The 15,416-nt window shown below is 45.7% G+C and overlaps 1 protein-coding gene across 1 annotated transcript; it reads left to right on the top strand.

The window, feature by feature from the left end:
• Positions 1–457: 457 nt before the first annotated feature.
• LOC130262573 (multiple epidermal growth factor-like domains protein 11) lies at positions 458–14,153 on the top strand. Its single transcript, XM_056509863.1, has 10 exons — positions 458–503; positions 1,592–1,709; positions 2,037–2,124; positions 4,439–4,627; positions 6,021–6,129; positions 8,090–8,194; positions 11,191–11,383; positions 12,240–12,376; positions 12,834–13,058; positions 13,574–14,153. Exons 1-10 carry the CDS (start codon positions 488–490, stop codon positions 13,717–13,719), a joined length of 1,326 nt encoding a protein of 441 aa, XP_056365838.1. The 5' UTR covers positions 458–487; the 3' UTR covers positions 13,720–14,153.
• Positions 14,154–15,416: the final 1,263 nt, after the last annotated feature.

Below are 15,416 nucleotides of genomic sequence, written 5' to 3'. Positions count from 1 at the left end.
CAGGGAGTGCTTCACCTGCAATGTTTGTTTCACCTGCAGTGTTTCACCTGGGTGTGGAAGGGAAAAAAGGCACCTGTGACCCTGCAGGGCCCTTTCCCCGGGGTGATTTTGGGCAGCCACACAGATCTGTGAGATGCTGACAAGTGGACTTTCAGTTTTCCCCGTGGATGCTCCAGGGGTGATCGTTATCTCCCGTTTAAAGGAGTTTTCTCTCACTTTAACCTCGGCAGAGCTGCAGGCAGCTCCCCTGGGGTGAACTCTTTGTCCATCTCCTCTTTCTGCAGCTCGGTTTCCATTTCATTTGGGCTGGTTGGAAAGTGATTACCTGGAAGGGGTTGGGTTACCCTGAGCCTCCACAGAGGCAGCACCAGCTGCCAAAGAAGCTCTCAAAGAAGCTCAGAGCTTTTCTTTTTTTTTTTTTTTTAGGAACTGCTCACAAGCTCCCATGGCTCAGGCTTTGAGTTGGTTGATTTTGTTCTGGAGCCTGATGACCTTCCTCAGAGGTGAGTGGGTGATTTTTGTACAAAAAAACTTCATTTTTGATTTGTTTTGCTGATTTTTTTTTTTTTGTTGGTTTGCTGTTTTGTTTTTTGGTTTTTTTTGGGGTTTTTTTTTGTTGTTTTTTTGTTTGTTTGTTTGTTTGTTTTTGTTTTTTTGTTTTTTTGTTTTTTTGTTTTTTTGTTGGATTGTTTTTGGTTTTTTGTGTATGTTTGTTTGTTGGGTTGTTTTTGTTGGTTTGGTTTTTTGCTGTTTTTATTTTGTTCTGGTTTGTTTTGTTTGAGGTTTTCTTTGTTTTGTTTTGTCTTTGTTTTTAATTGTTGTTGATGTTGTTTCCTTGTCAAAGCTAGACAGCATTAAAGATGGCAGTTTTTAGCTCATTTTGGTCATAAAGTGTGGCTTCACAATCTTTTTAGGAACCCAAAGCAATTCATTGGGATAGAGGCATGACAGAATCTGAATCTCATAACAAGAAATGGAAAAAGGGAGATAATTCAGTGTTTGTTCAGAGTTTTCAGTTCAGCTTTCAGGTGTCTTCCTCTTTTTGATGAATTTTTCACCTTTCTCCCACAGAATGAGATATCAGGAGATTTCTTGAAGAGAGATGGGTAAATTTGTCTTTACTGTGTGGATTTAACATCTGAAATAGAGAAGAAAAAGCAGTATTTGGTTGAAATTCTGAAATTACAAAATACACAGCACCTCCTTTATCCCTTGGCCATTTCCATCTGTGCTGTTTGCACTCTCCTGAAAACTGAGGCTTTCAGCTTCCAGGCACACAAAACAAGACTTTTCCTAAAGCTGAGAAAGGCATGGGAAAGGCTCCCTGCTGCCTTTTCCAGAGGTGAATGGTTTAGTTTGATAAAACATCTGAAACTGGGATTTCCCCCAGGATTTTGTGCTTAGAAAATTTACTTAGAAATCTGTAAGGGAGCAGATTTGAAAATTTTCTTAATTTTAGCCATCAGCACTTCAGACTGAGTGTGATAACAGGCAGTGATATTGCATCATGGAGTGATAATAAGTGGCTGTTTAGCTTGGAGTCTTGAAAAATTGTACCTTAAATGTATTTGTTTTTGTTTTTTTTTTCCAGGGGTCTCTTCCCTCTCAGCTGACTGCAGCCTGGACTGCCAGAGCCACTGCCTCATAGACTGCAGGCCTGGATATTATTACACAGCTGGCAACTGCCTGGAGTGCCCAGTAGGCTTCTAGTAAGTCCCCTGAAAAAACAAGAGTGAAACACTCAGGGCATCTGACATTCTGAATATTCTAGGAGTTGGAATGCAGGGCTGGAGGTGAGGCACAAAAAACCCCAATATAATGTAAATTTTTAATATGTGAATAATCAGCTGAGCAGGAAAATCACTGTATTTGGGTTAAAATCTATGGTTCTGTGGCTAAAAACTTTTTGGTTTTTTTAAGCAGTGAGAGAAGGGGGATGTTCTTGTATTTACACAACCCCTACATTGGCTGATTGGGGATGGAACTCAAAAGGAATTAAAGAATTTAATTTTATGACATCATCATTTTTGATCCAGCTGCCCTGGAGGCCGAGCAGCTCCAAGGAAATGCCCCCTGGGAACTGCCAATGAACTGACTGCTCAGGGAAACCTCTCAGCCTGCCAGGTGAGCTGAAAACAGCAAACAAGTCAAATTCTTTTCGTTTCTACTCTCATATATTGTGAATCATCTGATCTCGGGCTTCTCCTCAGATTTTTGCAGCCTGCTCTGAAGTTTTTCAGGAAATCAGGAAATCCCTGAAAGCAGGTTGTGCCTGCAGGTGTCCAGCAAGGAGCTCTGCCTCTGTGCAGATGGAAAAAGCTCCTGTGGGGAGCTCTGAGAGGCTGAAAATTCACAGAAATCACAGAATTCACAGAAATCACAGAATCACCAGGTTGGAAGAGACCATCAAGACTGAGTCCAACCCATGCCCCAACATCTCAACTAGACCATGACACCGAGTGCCACATCCAGACTTTTTTTAAACACATCCAGGGATAGTGACTCCACCACTTCCCCAGGCAAAACATTACAATATTTTATTATTCTTTCTGGGACTATTTTTTTCCCAATATCCAACCTAAATTTCCCTTGGAGCACCTTAAGGCTGTGTCCTCTGGTTCAGTCAAGTGCTGCCTGAAGAGAGACCACCCCCACCTGAGCACAGCCACCTTTCAGGGAGCTGTGAGAGTGATAAGGTCACTCTGAGTCTCCTTTTCTCCAGGATAAACACCCTCAGCTGTAAGAAATGAGGGATGTGGGGTTCCAGGTGGCTCTTTAAAATGCTGTGTATTGTATCCAAATGATGCAGCAATTTATTTCTCATTTAAAATGCTGTTTATTGTATCCAGAGGATACAGCAATTCACAGGTTGTGAGTGACAAGAGCCCAGCTCACAGCTTTTTTAGCCACAGCTGTGGGTTTGTCTGAAGCTGACTCTAGTTCTGGTTACAATGCATTATTTACTTTTCATTGCAGAGCATTTTAGAACATGACGACCAATAAATATCTTTACTATTACCTGTAGCCTATCCTAACTACTAACATTACCATATGTATGTTACTATTTTCCAATCACAAAAAATTAGTGTGTTCCAGTTTAAGCTAGAAGTTGTTTTTCAGTTTTCTTCTAGTGGAAATTTTCAAGACCTTTCTTTCTACCTGCAACATTGCATTTTTGTTTGCTTGTGAAAATCTTTTTGCTTGGTAAAAACATCTTTTGTTTGAGGTGGATTTATCCTTTGCCCAGAGTCATAAAAGCCCCTTCCAAGTCACTTGCTCTTTGCTTTCTAGTTATCCACTAAGACTGGCTCAGCAATTCTTCTCTTCTATATCAAAACCATCATTTCTATCTTCTATTTTTCTGTTTTCTATTTTCTATAATTTCTATTCCTTCTTCAGATTCTACATTCAAAGATCTTTCTGTTATACATACAAATCTGTGAGACTTTCATGTCAAATCCTAATCCTTTCCAGCTCCCTCAGTCGTTCCCCACAGGGTTTGTGTTCCGAGCCCCTCACCACCCTTGTTGCCTCCTCTGGATGTGCTCAAAGTCCTCAAAGTGTCTCAAAGTCCTTCCTGATCTGAGAAGTGAAAATTATCCAAGATCCTTCCTGCCACCAGAGCTGGGTGTGAGGTTACCACCTCCTGTGCTCTAAGCACAAACTTAGTCGGGTAGTTTTCTAAAAAAGCAAGCAGGTAATAGTTGCTAAAAAGATTATTTGTTGCAGAAGAACATCAGTCTCCAAGGCACTGTCACAGACATCAAAATCCTTACTAAGTTTAGTTTGGAGTCCCAAGTTAGAGCAGAAGCTGTTCCTGAAGGTCCTGGTGCAGCAGCTCCTGTCTTCTTCTCGGGTGTTGAGGGCTGGAAAAGCAATGGCAGCAAAGCAGAAAGGCAAAAGGCACAAGCACTAACTCTCCTCAATACAAACTCTTATATAGGATTTTTCCAACAAGCTAATATGCAAGCTCGGACCACCACTCCTTAACGTATTAGAATCCTCATTTCTTAGCACACCAGGTTACATTTAAGCTACACATACACTCTATCTTGTTCTATCAAGAAATGCCAGCAACATTCTTACTGTAGCTCTATTATGTCTAAGTCCTGTCTATAGCTGTGGGCCTGGAGCCTCTACTGAAGATGTCAGTATGTTTCAGCCTTCACTAGAACTCAAGCTACTACTGTGGAATCCAGACCTTTTACTTACTAAAAGCACTACAGCTCCTACTAAAACTTACTGACTTAGTTCTACTCTATGTATAAGTGGCTTAAAACACTTAAATCCATCCAAAGGCTTTAACTCAATCCCTGCACCTTGATTAATCCTTGGAGGATTCAGAGAATCCCCTAACTCACCGACTCCAACATCTGGGGATCCACGGAGCTGTTTATTTGCATTATTGGTGTAAACTCTGTTTGTGTTGTTGTTGCAGGTTTGCCCCTACGGCCACCTGAGCCTGGAGAGCAGGGCTGGCTGCCGGCCGTGTCCCCAGGGCTTCTCCTGTGACCCCAGCACGGGCTCCCAGAGGAGCTGCCAGCCGGGCCAGCACTCGCCCGAGGGCCAGCTGGGCTGCAGGGAGTGCCCCGAGGGCCACGCCTGCCCCGACGGACACAGCGCTCAGGTACAGGAGAAACTCCCTCTCCAGGGGCACCTGCCTGCTCCTCTGACACGCTGGAGGCCTTGGCAGGAAAGAGTCCCCTGGGTTAACAGCAGTGTGTGGGTCTTTGTAAGGGCTGGATGGGGTTTTCTAGCCTTTTTTAGCTACAAGTCCGGATAGCTCGGAAAAGTCATTGATGCAGTACAGTTACAAAGCCAGCTGAAAGACTCCGACACCTTGCTGCAGAAGTTCCAAAGATTGTTATACAGTGTAATCGGATTTTGCATGCAGACCCCTTCAGAGAAATAAACAAAGGGTTTTTATAGCTTTCTAAAGGATTGAGTTTCCAACCAATAAAAACTACAAGTTACAAACTATCCAATTACCTTAAAATTCTAAGTAAAAAAACCCCAGTCACTTAGATACCAACAGGAATACTAAAAGATAACAAAAGTTTAGATAAGGAAAGGAGGGGCATCCTCTTCAGAGGTTTCTTTATCTTCAGGGGAGTATGTCCCAGGGGCCCTGCTCGGGGGGAATAACATCATTCACAGGTCTTGATTCATCAGAGAAAAGTGTTCATGATGTGGGTCTAAGACTCAGAGTGTTACAGAATATTTTGAGCCGGAATAGATCCATCAGGATTGTCAAAGCCAGCTCCTGGCCTTCACAAACATCCCAAAATCCCACCCTGAGCATCCATGGGAGTGGTGTCCAAATGCTCCTGGAGCTCTGGGACCCACAGGGATCATCAATTCAACTCCTGGCCCAATAATCCCATCCTGAGTATCCCTGGGAGTGGTGTCCAATCTCTCCTGGAGCTCTGGAACCCACAGGGATTGTCAGCTTAACTCCTGGTCCTGTACAGGACACCCCAAAATCCCACCCTGAGCATCCCTGACAGTGATGTCCAAATCCAAATCCTGGAGCTCTGGGACCCACAGGGATCATTAATTTAACTCCTGGTCCTGTACAGGACGCTCCAGATCCCACCCTACACATCCCTGGCAGTGGTGTCCAACCCCTCCTGGAGCTCGGGGACCCACCAGGAAAATCCATTCCAACTCCTGGCCCAAAAGTCCCAGTGCAGTGCCCAGCACCCCCTGGGGAAAGAACCTTTTCCTGACACAAATATCCTTCTATTAAAAGAAATAAATACTTTCCATCTGAATTCTGGCAACGTTAGAGCTCAGCTTTCCTGCCACCATGGAAACCTTCAAATGAGCACTCACACTTGGAGACTGAGGTTCCATTTTTGCATCTAGAAATTATCAGCAGAGGATAGAGTTGAAACAGTGCAAGGCAGAGAAAAAAAATGCAGTAATGGGGTTTTTTCCTGACTCAGACCTCCCTGGGACACTGCTTTTGGGCCCAAATTAACCCTTTCCCTGCTGTGAATTGGTGTTTTTTCCCTCAGCACTGTTCAGCAGATCAGCAGCCTAACCCCAGTCGCACCCTCTGTGTCTCCTGCACTCCTGCTTCCCTCTCAGCTGAAGACACCAGGCCCTGCCAGCCCTGCCCAGCAGGTAAATACATCTCACAGGGCTCTTCTGGGCTCATTAAAACACTGAAGTTAGGGAGACTGTGGCATTTTCCTTTGTTAACACTTCCATGACTTAGTGAAAGAGAGAGAGGCTCCTTGTGTTATGGTAAAACTGGAGGTTAAAATTAATTCCTGAGACAAAGCAGCTGCAGAAAGTGAGAGAACACCAAGGATCACAGCTGGTTTTGAGAGTTTTTGGGAGATGTGCAGCTGATGCAGCCCCAGGATGGAAACCAGGGTGTGCAAATGTTGCTGAGCAATGAGAGAAGCTTTTGGGTTCTGTTCTCACACAGAGCAGAGCTCTCACTCTGCTTCTTAACTGATCATCTGTAAAATTGATTTACATACAGTCAGAGCTCCCTCCTCTCCAGGCCTTGATTCACTGGCTATCACGAGTTCCATTTATTGTGAGAGCTGTAGGCATTAAGAACCAAAGAGGGGAACACTGATTTTCCCACCTAATTTCCCTTTCTGCTCCACACTCTCAAATAAACCCAAACAAGCCCATGTTGAGGAAATTACTGTGTGCTGTTGAGGGTGTCCCTGAGATGCAAGATGAGGCAGCAGGGGAATAGACTGAGAAGGTTTTGTTGCAAAACCATTGCCTCTTGAAATTCTGACTCTTCAGCAAGAGGGTGGGAGAAACCTTCCAGCCATGGGCCATGGTTTCCCTAAGAAAAGAGAATTAAAATCCTGGCATGTCCCAGGCAATGAGCATAAACCCAGTGAGGATTTGGTAGTCCAAGAAGAGTTTATTCTTTGTGCTTGTTTCCTGTGAGTTATCCCTCCATAAAAATCCTGTCCTGTCCTTCAATGCAGCCCCTGGGGAGGGAAGTTTGGGGCTAAGGGAGCAGCAGTTTCACCAAGCATTCCCTGCACACAGCCTCAGATTAATCCCCATTTCCAGCCCACCTGAGCCCTGGGGAGAAGCCTGCTGGAGAGTAGGGTGTAGCTAGAGCTGGTAAAAGGATCAGCAGTTGGCAATCCCAGTGCTGTTCCCTCTCCTCCAAGCCCTGGATTGCCACAGATGATTCCAGCAGCAGCTCTGGGTGCCTCCTGCAGAGTAACCAAGCTCAGGAACTCAATTCTGATGTCTGTAATTTGAGCCCCTCCTATTAAATAATCAATTCCTGTGCTCTGGGTATCTCACTTGCTGTCCAGAAAAAGGGTGAGTGGAGAAGCTAAAGAGATCAGGATCTCAGTGGTTCAGTCATAAAACACAGGGGAGGGAATAGAAACAGGATTTGTGTTATGGGGTTCAGTACAAACACAGCCTATCCCATGCTGGAATTCACTGTTCTAAAATCCCAGCCCAAAGCCCTGAGGTGATAAGGAGTTGGGATTCCTTCACCAGTCTGAGATGTTCTTTTCCATGCTTTGACTGATTTTAATGACACATAATCTGTGCATTTAGTGTTTTCTGTGTGAGAGAAGTGAACAGTGATGGATTTCAGCATAGTGGGGCAGTTAATCCTGCTATCTTTTTCTCGTCATACATCCATCTGTAGTTTAGGAAACCATCTGATGATCATCTGATGATGCAAAATCTTAATTGAGAAGAGCAATTAATTCCAGGTGTATGTCAGCTTTTTGTCTCAGTGTACAACTGGCAGGAGGATTTTAAGTGAAAGATCATGTATTGAACTGGGGAGAAGAATGTGGTGCTTGGGAAAATATTAAGAACACCTCAGCTGATCTTTAATATCCATGATCTTGGAGACAGCAGAAGAATTGGAGTAGAAGGAGAGAACAATTAACTCTAACCATGCTAATAAAACTAATTTGGCAAGAAATTCCACTCTATGTTTTGAATTTAAAAACATAATTTTTTGTTAAATATTTGAATTTCCTCTGCCAGCTCAGCTTTACAAAAGGAAGAAATTTTTAGGCAGGTAGAGCCTGAGCCTGAGCCTGTTGGGATTTTTTTTTTTAATTCTTTCCAGGTCACTTCTGTCCTGATGGCCTCCAGGTCCCTCCATGCCCAGCTGGGAGCTTCAAGCCCAAGGAGGGAGATCCCAGAGCCAGCAACAGCTCCTTGTGCTTGCCAGGTCTGTGTCCTAAAATTTTAATTTTGGGCTGGCTGAAATTACCCAGCAGGTCAGTTGTGATGAAAAACTCAGAAACTTTCTGTTTTTAAAGCTTTTTCAACAGTAGCTTTGCACAGGACGTACTTTTTTAACACTTAGTGAACTTTTCAAGCACAGACTCCTTTCCAAGCTCTCTCCTGAGTGGGAACAGAAGAGGAACTCAATGAAAGCTGAACCCCTTTGGGAAAGGAGTTCTTTATTTGTGTTTGGTCCACTCACAACAGTCCTTATCCCATTCTTGCATCCAAGGGAAATGAGGTTACAAATCTAGGGAAACTTTTCTATTGTATCAACCAAAACAACTGGAATTTCTGCCTTCAGGAGCTGCTGAGGCCCCGCCCTTCAATTTAAAAATCCCAAGCAGGTGAAGGAGTTTGTAATTTTTGTAATGTTCTAAGTGCTGCAAGGCAGCAGCACAACAAGGCTTCCCCAGATTTCCAGCTGTGATGCTTCCTCCTAAAAATTTTTGTTTTGCTTTGGTTTTCTAAGCCAGTAGAACTTTGTTTTGTACACACAGCACTGAGTCACCCTAATGAGGGGAAATGTGGGAAAAGCGAGGAGATTTTAGTTTAGTTGGGGTGAAGTTAAGTTTAAAAGGCAGAACAATAGAGGTTTGTTAGTATTTTCTAGAATCTGATCTTTGCCTAGGCATGGAAAGCGATCCCTGGCTTTATAATCACATGTGGCTGAGGCTCTCTGCCTGGGTTTGAGAATCTCAGTGTCTCTCACAAAGGTATAAACATCCCTCTCTGTCCTTAAAAACACTGTACAAATAGGAAAATAGAGGGAGATTCAGGGAATGAGCTCAATGCACCAGAGTAAACCTTGGCCCCAGAATGTTTTATCCAGGGTCACAAATCCCAGCCAGGAGCACAAATCTGGAGTTCAGTCTCCCTTTGCATCTCTTGGGTTCTTCTCCTCCTATGCTAAGAAAATAATTATCTCCCTCAAATCAGGCCATATCTGTCTATCTGATCATTTATTTCCCAGCAAATGTCTCAGCTGCTAAAGTGTCTTGACTGTTGAATTATTTTTCTTTGCTCAAAAGGAAATTGCTGCCTTCCACCCACTCCTGGAATTAAAACCAGGAGTGCATTTCCACGATGCAGCAAGGAGCAAACCTCACATCTCATCAAGACAGCCAAATTCAACAGACAGGGCCAGTGGCACCTGAAAACAAAATCATTGTGGGAGCTGCAGAGTAAATTAGAGTTTAAAAACCCTTTTAGTTTAATAATGTAAGCTGCTGTGCTGTGCCTGTGCTGCTTTATATAATGATGTTGTCACCTCTCCTAAAACACTTGGTAAAGGCAGGATAATTCCTGAAGCCACAGGGTATTCCAAATTCACTATCCTGATGGTTTTGCTGTTCTCACCCCCTGCACTGCTGTGTGTCAAGTGTGACAAACTTGTTTCCCAGTGAAACTGAAATTTCATGTCACATTTATTGCACGGCAACAGGTCCAGCCTGGTTCTGCAGAACAGATAACAGAGATAACATGGATTAGCCAGAGGAGCTGTGGCTGCCCTGAGAGTGTCTGAGGTCAGGCTGGAGCAGCCTGGGATGGTGGAAATGTCCCTGCTGGGACACTGGGGTGGGATGGATGAGCTTTAGTGTCCTTTCCAGCCCAAGCTGTGCTGGGATTCTCTCCTGTAAATCTGCTCCCTCACTGATCTCATATGTGCAGCCACACTGCCCAATCTGTTCTGAACTCCATCATCTCCAGAAAGTCAGGCAAGAACTGGGAATTTTCTGCCCCTATACCCACAAGGTTCTGTAAAATCATCCTGCTGGATTTGCCGGGGGTGCTGATCCACATCAAGAAGCTTTTGTCAGCTTAAGGCTGAGTTTTGAGTGGGTCCCACAACCCCATGGGTTTGCGGCCCCCTCAGGTCTGTTGGTTCAGCTAAGCTCAGTGTTGGGGAATTTTATAATCTGGAGAAATTCAGGTTTCATCCGGCTGAGGTTTCCCCGCCTTGTGCTCCTCTGTGGTGTAAATGTAAGAAGGAAATAATGAAGTTTCTCTGAGGGGTAACAGGGAGCAAGTGGATGGAAGGCAGAGGGGGAAATCGCCCCAAAACTCACTTTGCACCCTGAGGAATCCCAGTCTGGCCCTGTGCCTTCAATCTGTGGAGGGGGAAGACTGGATTTAATGAATCCTGATATTTTGGGGGGCTGAGAGGCTCTATTGCAGCCTGCAGAGGCAAACACACACCAGGCATGACTGAGGCTTGATAAACTCAGCTTTGCCCAGTGTCCAGCTTGGCAGTTCTCCATCCTCAGGCATTTTCCATTTTCCCTTCCCCTGGAATTGCTCTACTTGCTTTAGAAAAGCCTGGCTCAGGAGGAGAGCAGCACTCCTGAGCTGAATTTGTGTTTCCTTTATTTGGGAAGGCTTTCTAATGAAATGCACTTTCTAAACATGCTAAGAACAGCCAGGGATCATTGTTTTATTACATCTTGATCTTGCTTTAGTTTGAAACATGAGCATCTTTTGTTTAACACGTGGGATTTTAGGGATGATCACAGCTTGGGCTGCTTGTATTCGAGCAGCTTTGCACTGACTTTATCTCCAGCCCGCAAAACACCTTCATCAAACATGGAAATTCATGGAATTTAAACATGGAAAGAGCCTGATTTTCCTGGAAATCTCTCCCAGCTGAGCACGGGGATTATTATCCGTACCTGCATCGCAGGCTGTGTTCAGGCTGATGGGTTTGTTTGTGTTTTAACACCTCAATTCTTATCAGAGCAGAGGATTTTAGTGCTTCCAGGACTAAATTCAGCTAATCCAACACCACCACCTCCTGGCTTTGCATAAACTTTATTCCTGGTGTGGATGAACCTCCATCAAATTTCCTTGCTGCAAGTGGAAGCTGAGGTGAAATATTTTGTAGGGTGCTCTGACCTCAGCAGATCATAATCCCTTTCTGACCTTAAATATCTCTTTCTTTAGGAGCTGGCTTGTGTTTGAAGTGCCCTGTTGGGTATTTCTGCCCTGCTGGAGCCAGTTTCCCAGTGCCTTGCCAGCCAGGGACACACAACCCTCTGCCAGGGCAGGATGAGGCTGCAGACTGCAGAGCCTGCCCAGCAGGGAGGGCTTGCACCCAGCCTGGCCTGGCCCAGCCTGACACAGAGTGCTCAGCAGGGTAAGCCTGGATTATTTCCTGCCCACTTCATGTCTGTGCAGCTATTTCATCTCCACAGATTATGCTTTGAGCAGCTTTTTCTCCTTTTTCCTGCTTGCCTTTCCCTCAGCTCACATGGCACAGAGGTGCTGCTGTCTCCTTGCACCAAGAATATTTTGGCAGCTTTCAGAGCTGTTTTCCCCTGGGTAGTGACCTCCAAAACTCCTTCATCCCTGCTGAGGAGTCTGCTCCCAATGGGAATCACTTTGTGCTCCTGTTTTCCTCCCTGCTGGGCAGTTTTGTGCTGCTGCTGCCTCCAAGGGTGGTTCTTTCCTGCCAGCAGAGGATTTATCAAACCCCCCCAGGCCAACGCAGCCCCCAGGAACCCACAGCAGCTTCACCCCTTAGAAATCTGGGGAATATCCCTGCCCATTCCCAGCTGATGGAATGGAGTGAAGGGAATTGGAGCCACCTGCAAGAGCAGCTAAAAGTGTCCCTGAGAGTGGAATAGTTGGCACAGATTTCAGAAGAGCACCACAAAATCACCCCTTAGATGCAGGTGGCTTCATGCCCTGTGCCAAGGTTTCATTGCAGTTTCTGGTAAATCATTGTGACACAGACTGTCCTGGTAGAAAGTTTCACAAAATAGGTAAAACCATCCAAGAGTGAAGCCAGGCCACCTGGCTGAATAACTTTTGGTTTAAAATGCCTTACACCCCCAGCCCATTCACAGAGTTTCATTTGAACTGTGCATTATTGGTTGCTGGCAGCCACCTCAGCTTTTCCCCAGATCCTTCACCCAATATTTCTGTAGGGCACAGGGTGCTGTGCTCTCAGGAGCTGTGCTGTGCTCTCAGAAGCTGTGCTGTGTTCTCAGGTACGTGTGTCCCACGGGCTCTGCCAGCCCCCATGCCCCCAGCAATGCCTGCCCTCCAGGAACTGTTGGCAACCACCTGGACCTCTTTGACAAGTCCCAGTGTGAGCCCTGCCCTGCAGGATTTGTCTGTGCCAGAGGTATGTGGCTTTAGCACAGAAATGAGCTGAACACACAGATCAGTGAGGTATCACAGCAATGGGAAATGGGGAAATAAAGTTTCCCTTTAGTACCCTCTGTGCCTGCTGGATGAGGTAATTTTGCTCTGAATTCTCTCTTTGTGCCATGCTGTTCTAACTTCCTGACCTCAGGGCAGGCAGTTTTTACAGCTTTCTGAGTTTTTTAGCTTATTTGTGGCCTCTTCACCTTCATCTCCACGCCTGCTTTGGGCAGGGACACCAACTGGAGTTGGTGAATAATTGCTTTAGTAACCAGCTCTGGGATAGAGCAGAGGCAGTAGTTATTGTTACCCCATTTAAAACGGAGAAAAGGCACAAAATGAGGGGGAGCTTAACTCACAAAGAGCTGAAAACTCTGGGGATTGGGTGCTGTGAAGCCAGCACTGCTGCTGTTAAATTCCCCTTGGTGTTTCCACAGGAACTGGGGGGCAGCAGAAACCTCCCAGCCCGTGCCCAGTTGGTCACTACTGCCCAGCTGGCACCAAGCCCCCGGCCCAGCTCAGGTGTGCCCAGGGCACCTGGAGCAACAGGAGCAGCCTGGCATCAGCACAGCAGTGCTCTCCCTGCCCCCTGGGCTGGTTCTGTGTGCCTGGAGCCCGAGTCCCCACTGGGAGATGCAGCTCAGGGCACTACTGCCCTCAAGGTAGGCAGCTTCTCCTGGGAATCGGGGAGATTTTATTAATTTATGGCTTTGTGAATTCTTTTAAAACCCCACACTGGCTTTATCAGCATATTTTTTGCACCATGGATAGACTGTCCGTTCTGTATAGTCGCTATTTTATACATTTTTCCCCCATTTAATTTGCAAAGAATTAAAATGCCCAATCAAGCACCTGCTACAAGCAACCATTCTAAATTTGAATCTTCCTGCAAGCATTCTACAATTGCTGCTAAATGCTGATATTTTGTTGTTATCAGAGCTGTGAGCAGTGATTTTTTTAATATGAAGTTACGAGCAAACCTTGTAAACAATTAATACCCACAAAAAAAACCCAAAAAAACAAAAAACAAAAAACAAAAACAAAAACAAAAACAAAAAAAAAAACAAAAAAAACAAAAAAAAAAAAAAAAACCCAAAAAAACCACAAACACTTTGTTTTCTGTGTTTGAAGCTGTATTAAGACCTGGGGTGGATCTGTGCTCTCCTTCTCTTGGCAGGCAGCTGGAGAAGCACACAGTTCCCCTGCCCTGCAGGAACCTACAGCAGCAGGCTGGGCAGGGGCAGGGTGCAGGATTGCTCTGCCTGCCCTGCAGGAGCCTTCTGCCCCTCTGGCACCTCCAAACCAGTGCTGTGCCCACTGTGAGTGCAGGCTAATGCTGGGGCTGTGCAGGTACAAGGGGAATGTCTGATTGTGGCATCTCATGGCTCTTCTGGTTTTGATTACTGGGTGGTCCAGGCAAGTTTTGGCAGAATTTTGTGGATTTTGCTGCAGAAAGAGCTCATTTACTCTAATCAGAGCACCAGGAATTCAGGATGGAGGTGCAGTGCTGATGCCTTAGGATTTCAGCTTTTCTATTTTCCATCTATTTGTAACCCTGCAGTTCTTTAGTGTAGAACTCCAAACTCCATATCCAGTGGGAGCTGCTGCTCTCCCATTTTGGGCAGACACAACAATTCCTCTCCAGGCCTGGCAATCAAGGACACTTCACTGCCTCAGGCCTGAGAGATGGAAACAAAAGTGAGTTGGGGGAGCAAACTTGGGGTAAATGACTTCATTACCTGAAGCTGTAATTGGAAGATTAACCCCCAATGTGCAAATGGCCCAAACTTATCAAAGTGTGATAACCTGTGACCCATTGTCCATTTTGGGTGCAGCCCCTGGGGGGCTTTGTCTGCCCTAAATATACCTGAATCATTCAATTAATAGATCTGATTTTAATCTCTTAATTTTGTCTGGCTTCTGGTTTTTAGGTAGCCCCAAAAGGCATCAATGCATTTCGTTTTTTTTTGCCTGGCTCTGTCTGGCAGTTTCTGTGTTGTGCTTCTCCCCAGAGGATCCTTTCGCTCGGACCCTGGAGCAGAGGTGGCTGCAGACTGCTCCCCCTGTCCTGGGGGACATCACTGCTCTGAGCTGGGCATGGCCACCCCTCGGCCCTGTGGGGCTGGCAACTTCTCAGTACGTAGCAATCCTTTTATCCTGCCCTCCCTGCTGCACAAATCTGGATTTTGGCACAGGGGGAGCTCCCAGGGGAGGCTGTGAGTGCCCTGAGGGTGGCACTGGGATGAGTCTGGGAGTTTGGGGTGGCTGTGTGCAGAGCCAGATGGTGACAGAATACAGACTTCTGGTCTCATCTTGTATTGCAACCTAAGACAGTGCTCCAGCAGTGACCCAGGATCCTTTCCCATTCCAGGAGCCAGGCTCAGCCTCCTGCTCACCCTGCAGAGTTGGGCACTTCTGTGCCAGTGAGAACACCAGCCTGGAGGTGATGCTGCTGGCCATGGTGTGCCCAGCAGGGCTCCTGTGCCCGGGGGGACAGGCTGATGTCCCCAATGCCACTGCCAATGCCTGTCCACGGGGACATTTCTGTCCCCAGGGAGATGCTGTAAGTGACTTTGCTCTGGGGACTCGCCATTCTCTCTGACTGGGGTCATTGCTATACAAAAATCTTTCCTAATAATATTTTGTTAATGATTTCTGCACTCTTTGTGTGTTCATAGATCTTAGTATTTGGCCCAAACAAAACTATTAATAATGTAATAATATAATAATAATCAGGATAACAGTTTCTGATAACTTCTGATAATTATACCAGTATAACACAATTATTCTGAGTTGTTTTCACAGCTTTAACTGCTGCACCTTGGCCTTGTGGGCTGCAGGACTCATTTTAGGGTGTCAAAGGCCCCTTTTGCTATTTCACTTCCAGGCTCAGCCTTGCCCCAATGGCACCTATAGTGAGCAGAGGGGGCTGAGCAGTGCTGCTGGGTGCTCACCCTGCCCTGCAGGGAAGTTCTGCTACACTGATGGGACAGAGCCTCCAGGAATTCCTCACCCTGTAA

This window comes from Oenanthe melanoleuca, chromosome 24 (genome assembly GCF_029582105.1).
Source record: "Oenanthe melanoleuca isolate GR-GAL-2019-014 chromosome 24, OMel1.0, whole genome shotgun sequence".
Lineage (NCBI taxonomy): Eukaryota > Metazoa > Chordata > Aves > Passeriformes > Muscicapidae > Oenanthe > Oenanthe melanoleuca.
The sequence above is the reverse complement of the archived record's forward strand: the minus strand, read 5'-3'. Positions and strand labels throughout refer to the sequence as shown.

Excerpts from the sequence above, each read along its gene's own strand:
- LOC130262573 (XM_056509863.1), top strand. Across the intron at positions 8,195-11,190 it reads CAGCTCCTTGTGCTTGCCAG|GAGCTGGCTTGTGTTTGAAG; the intron begins GTCTGTGTCCTA and ends CTCTTTCTTTAG. Across the intron at positions 13,059-13,573 it reads AGGGCACTACTGCCCTCAAG|GCAGCTGGAGAAGCACACAG; the intron begins GTAGGCAGCTTC and ends TTCTCTTGGCAG.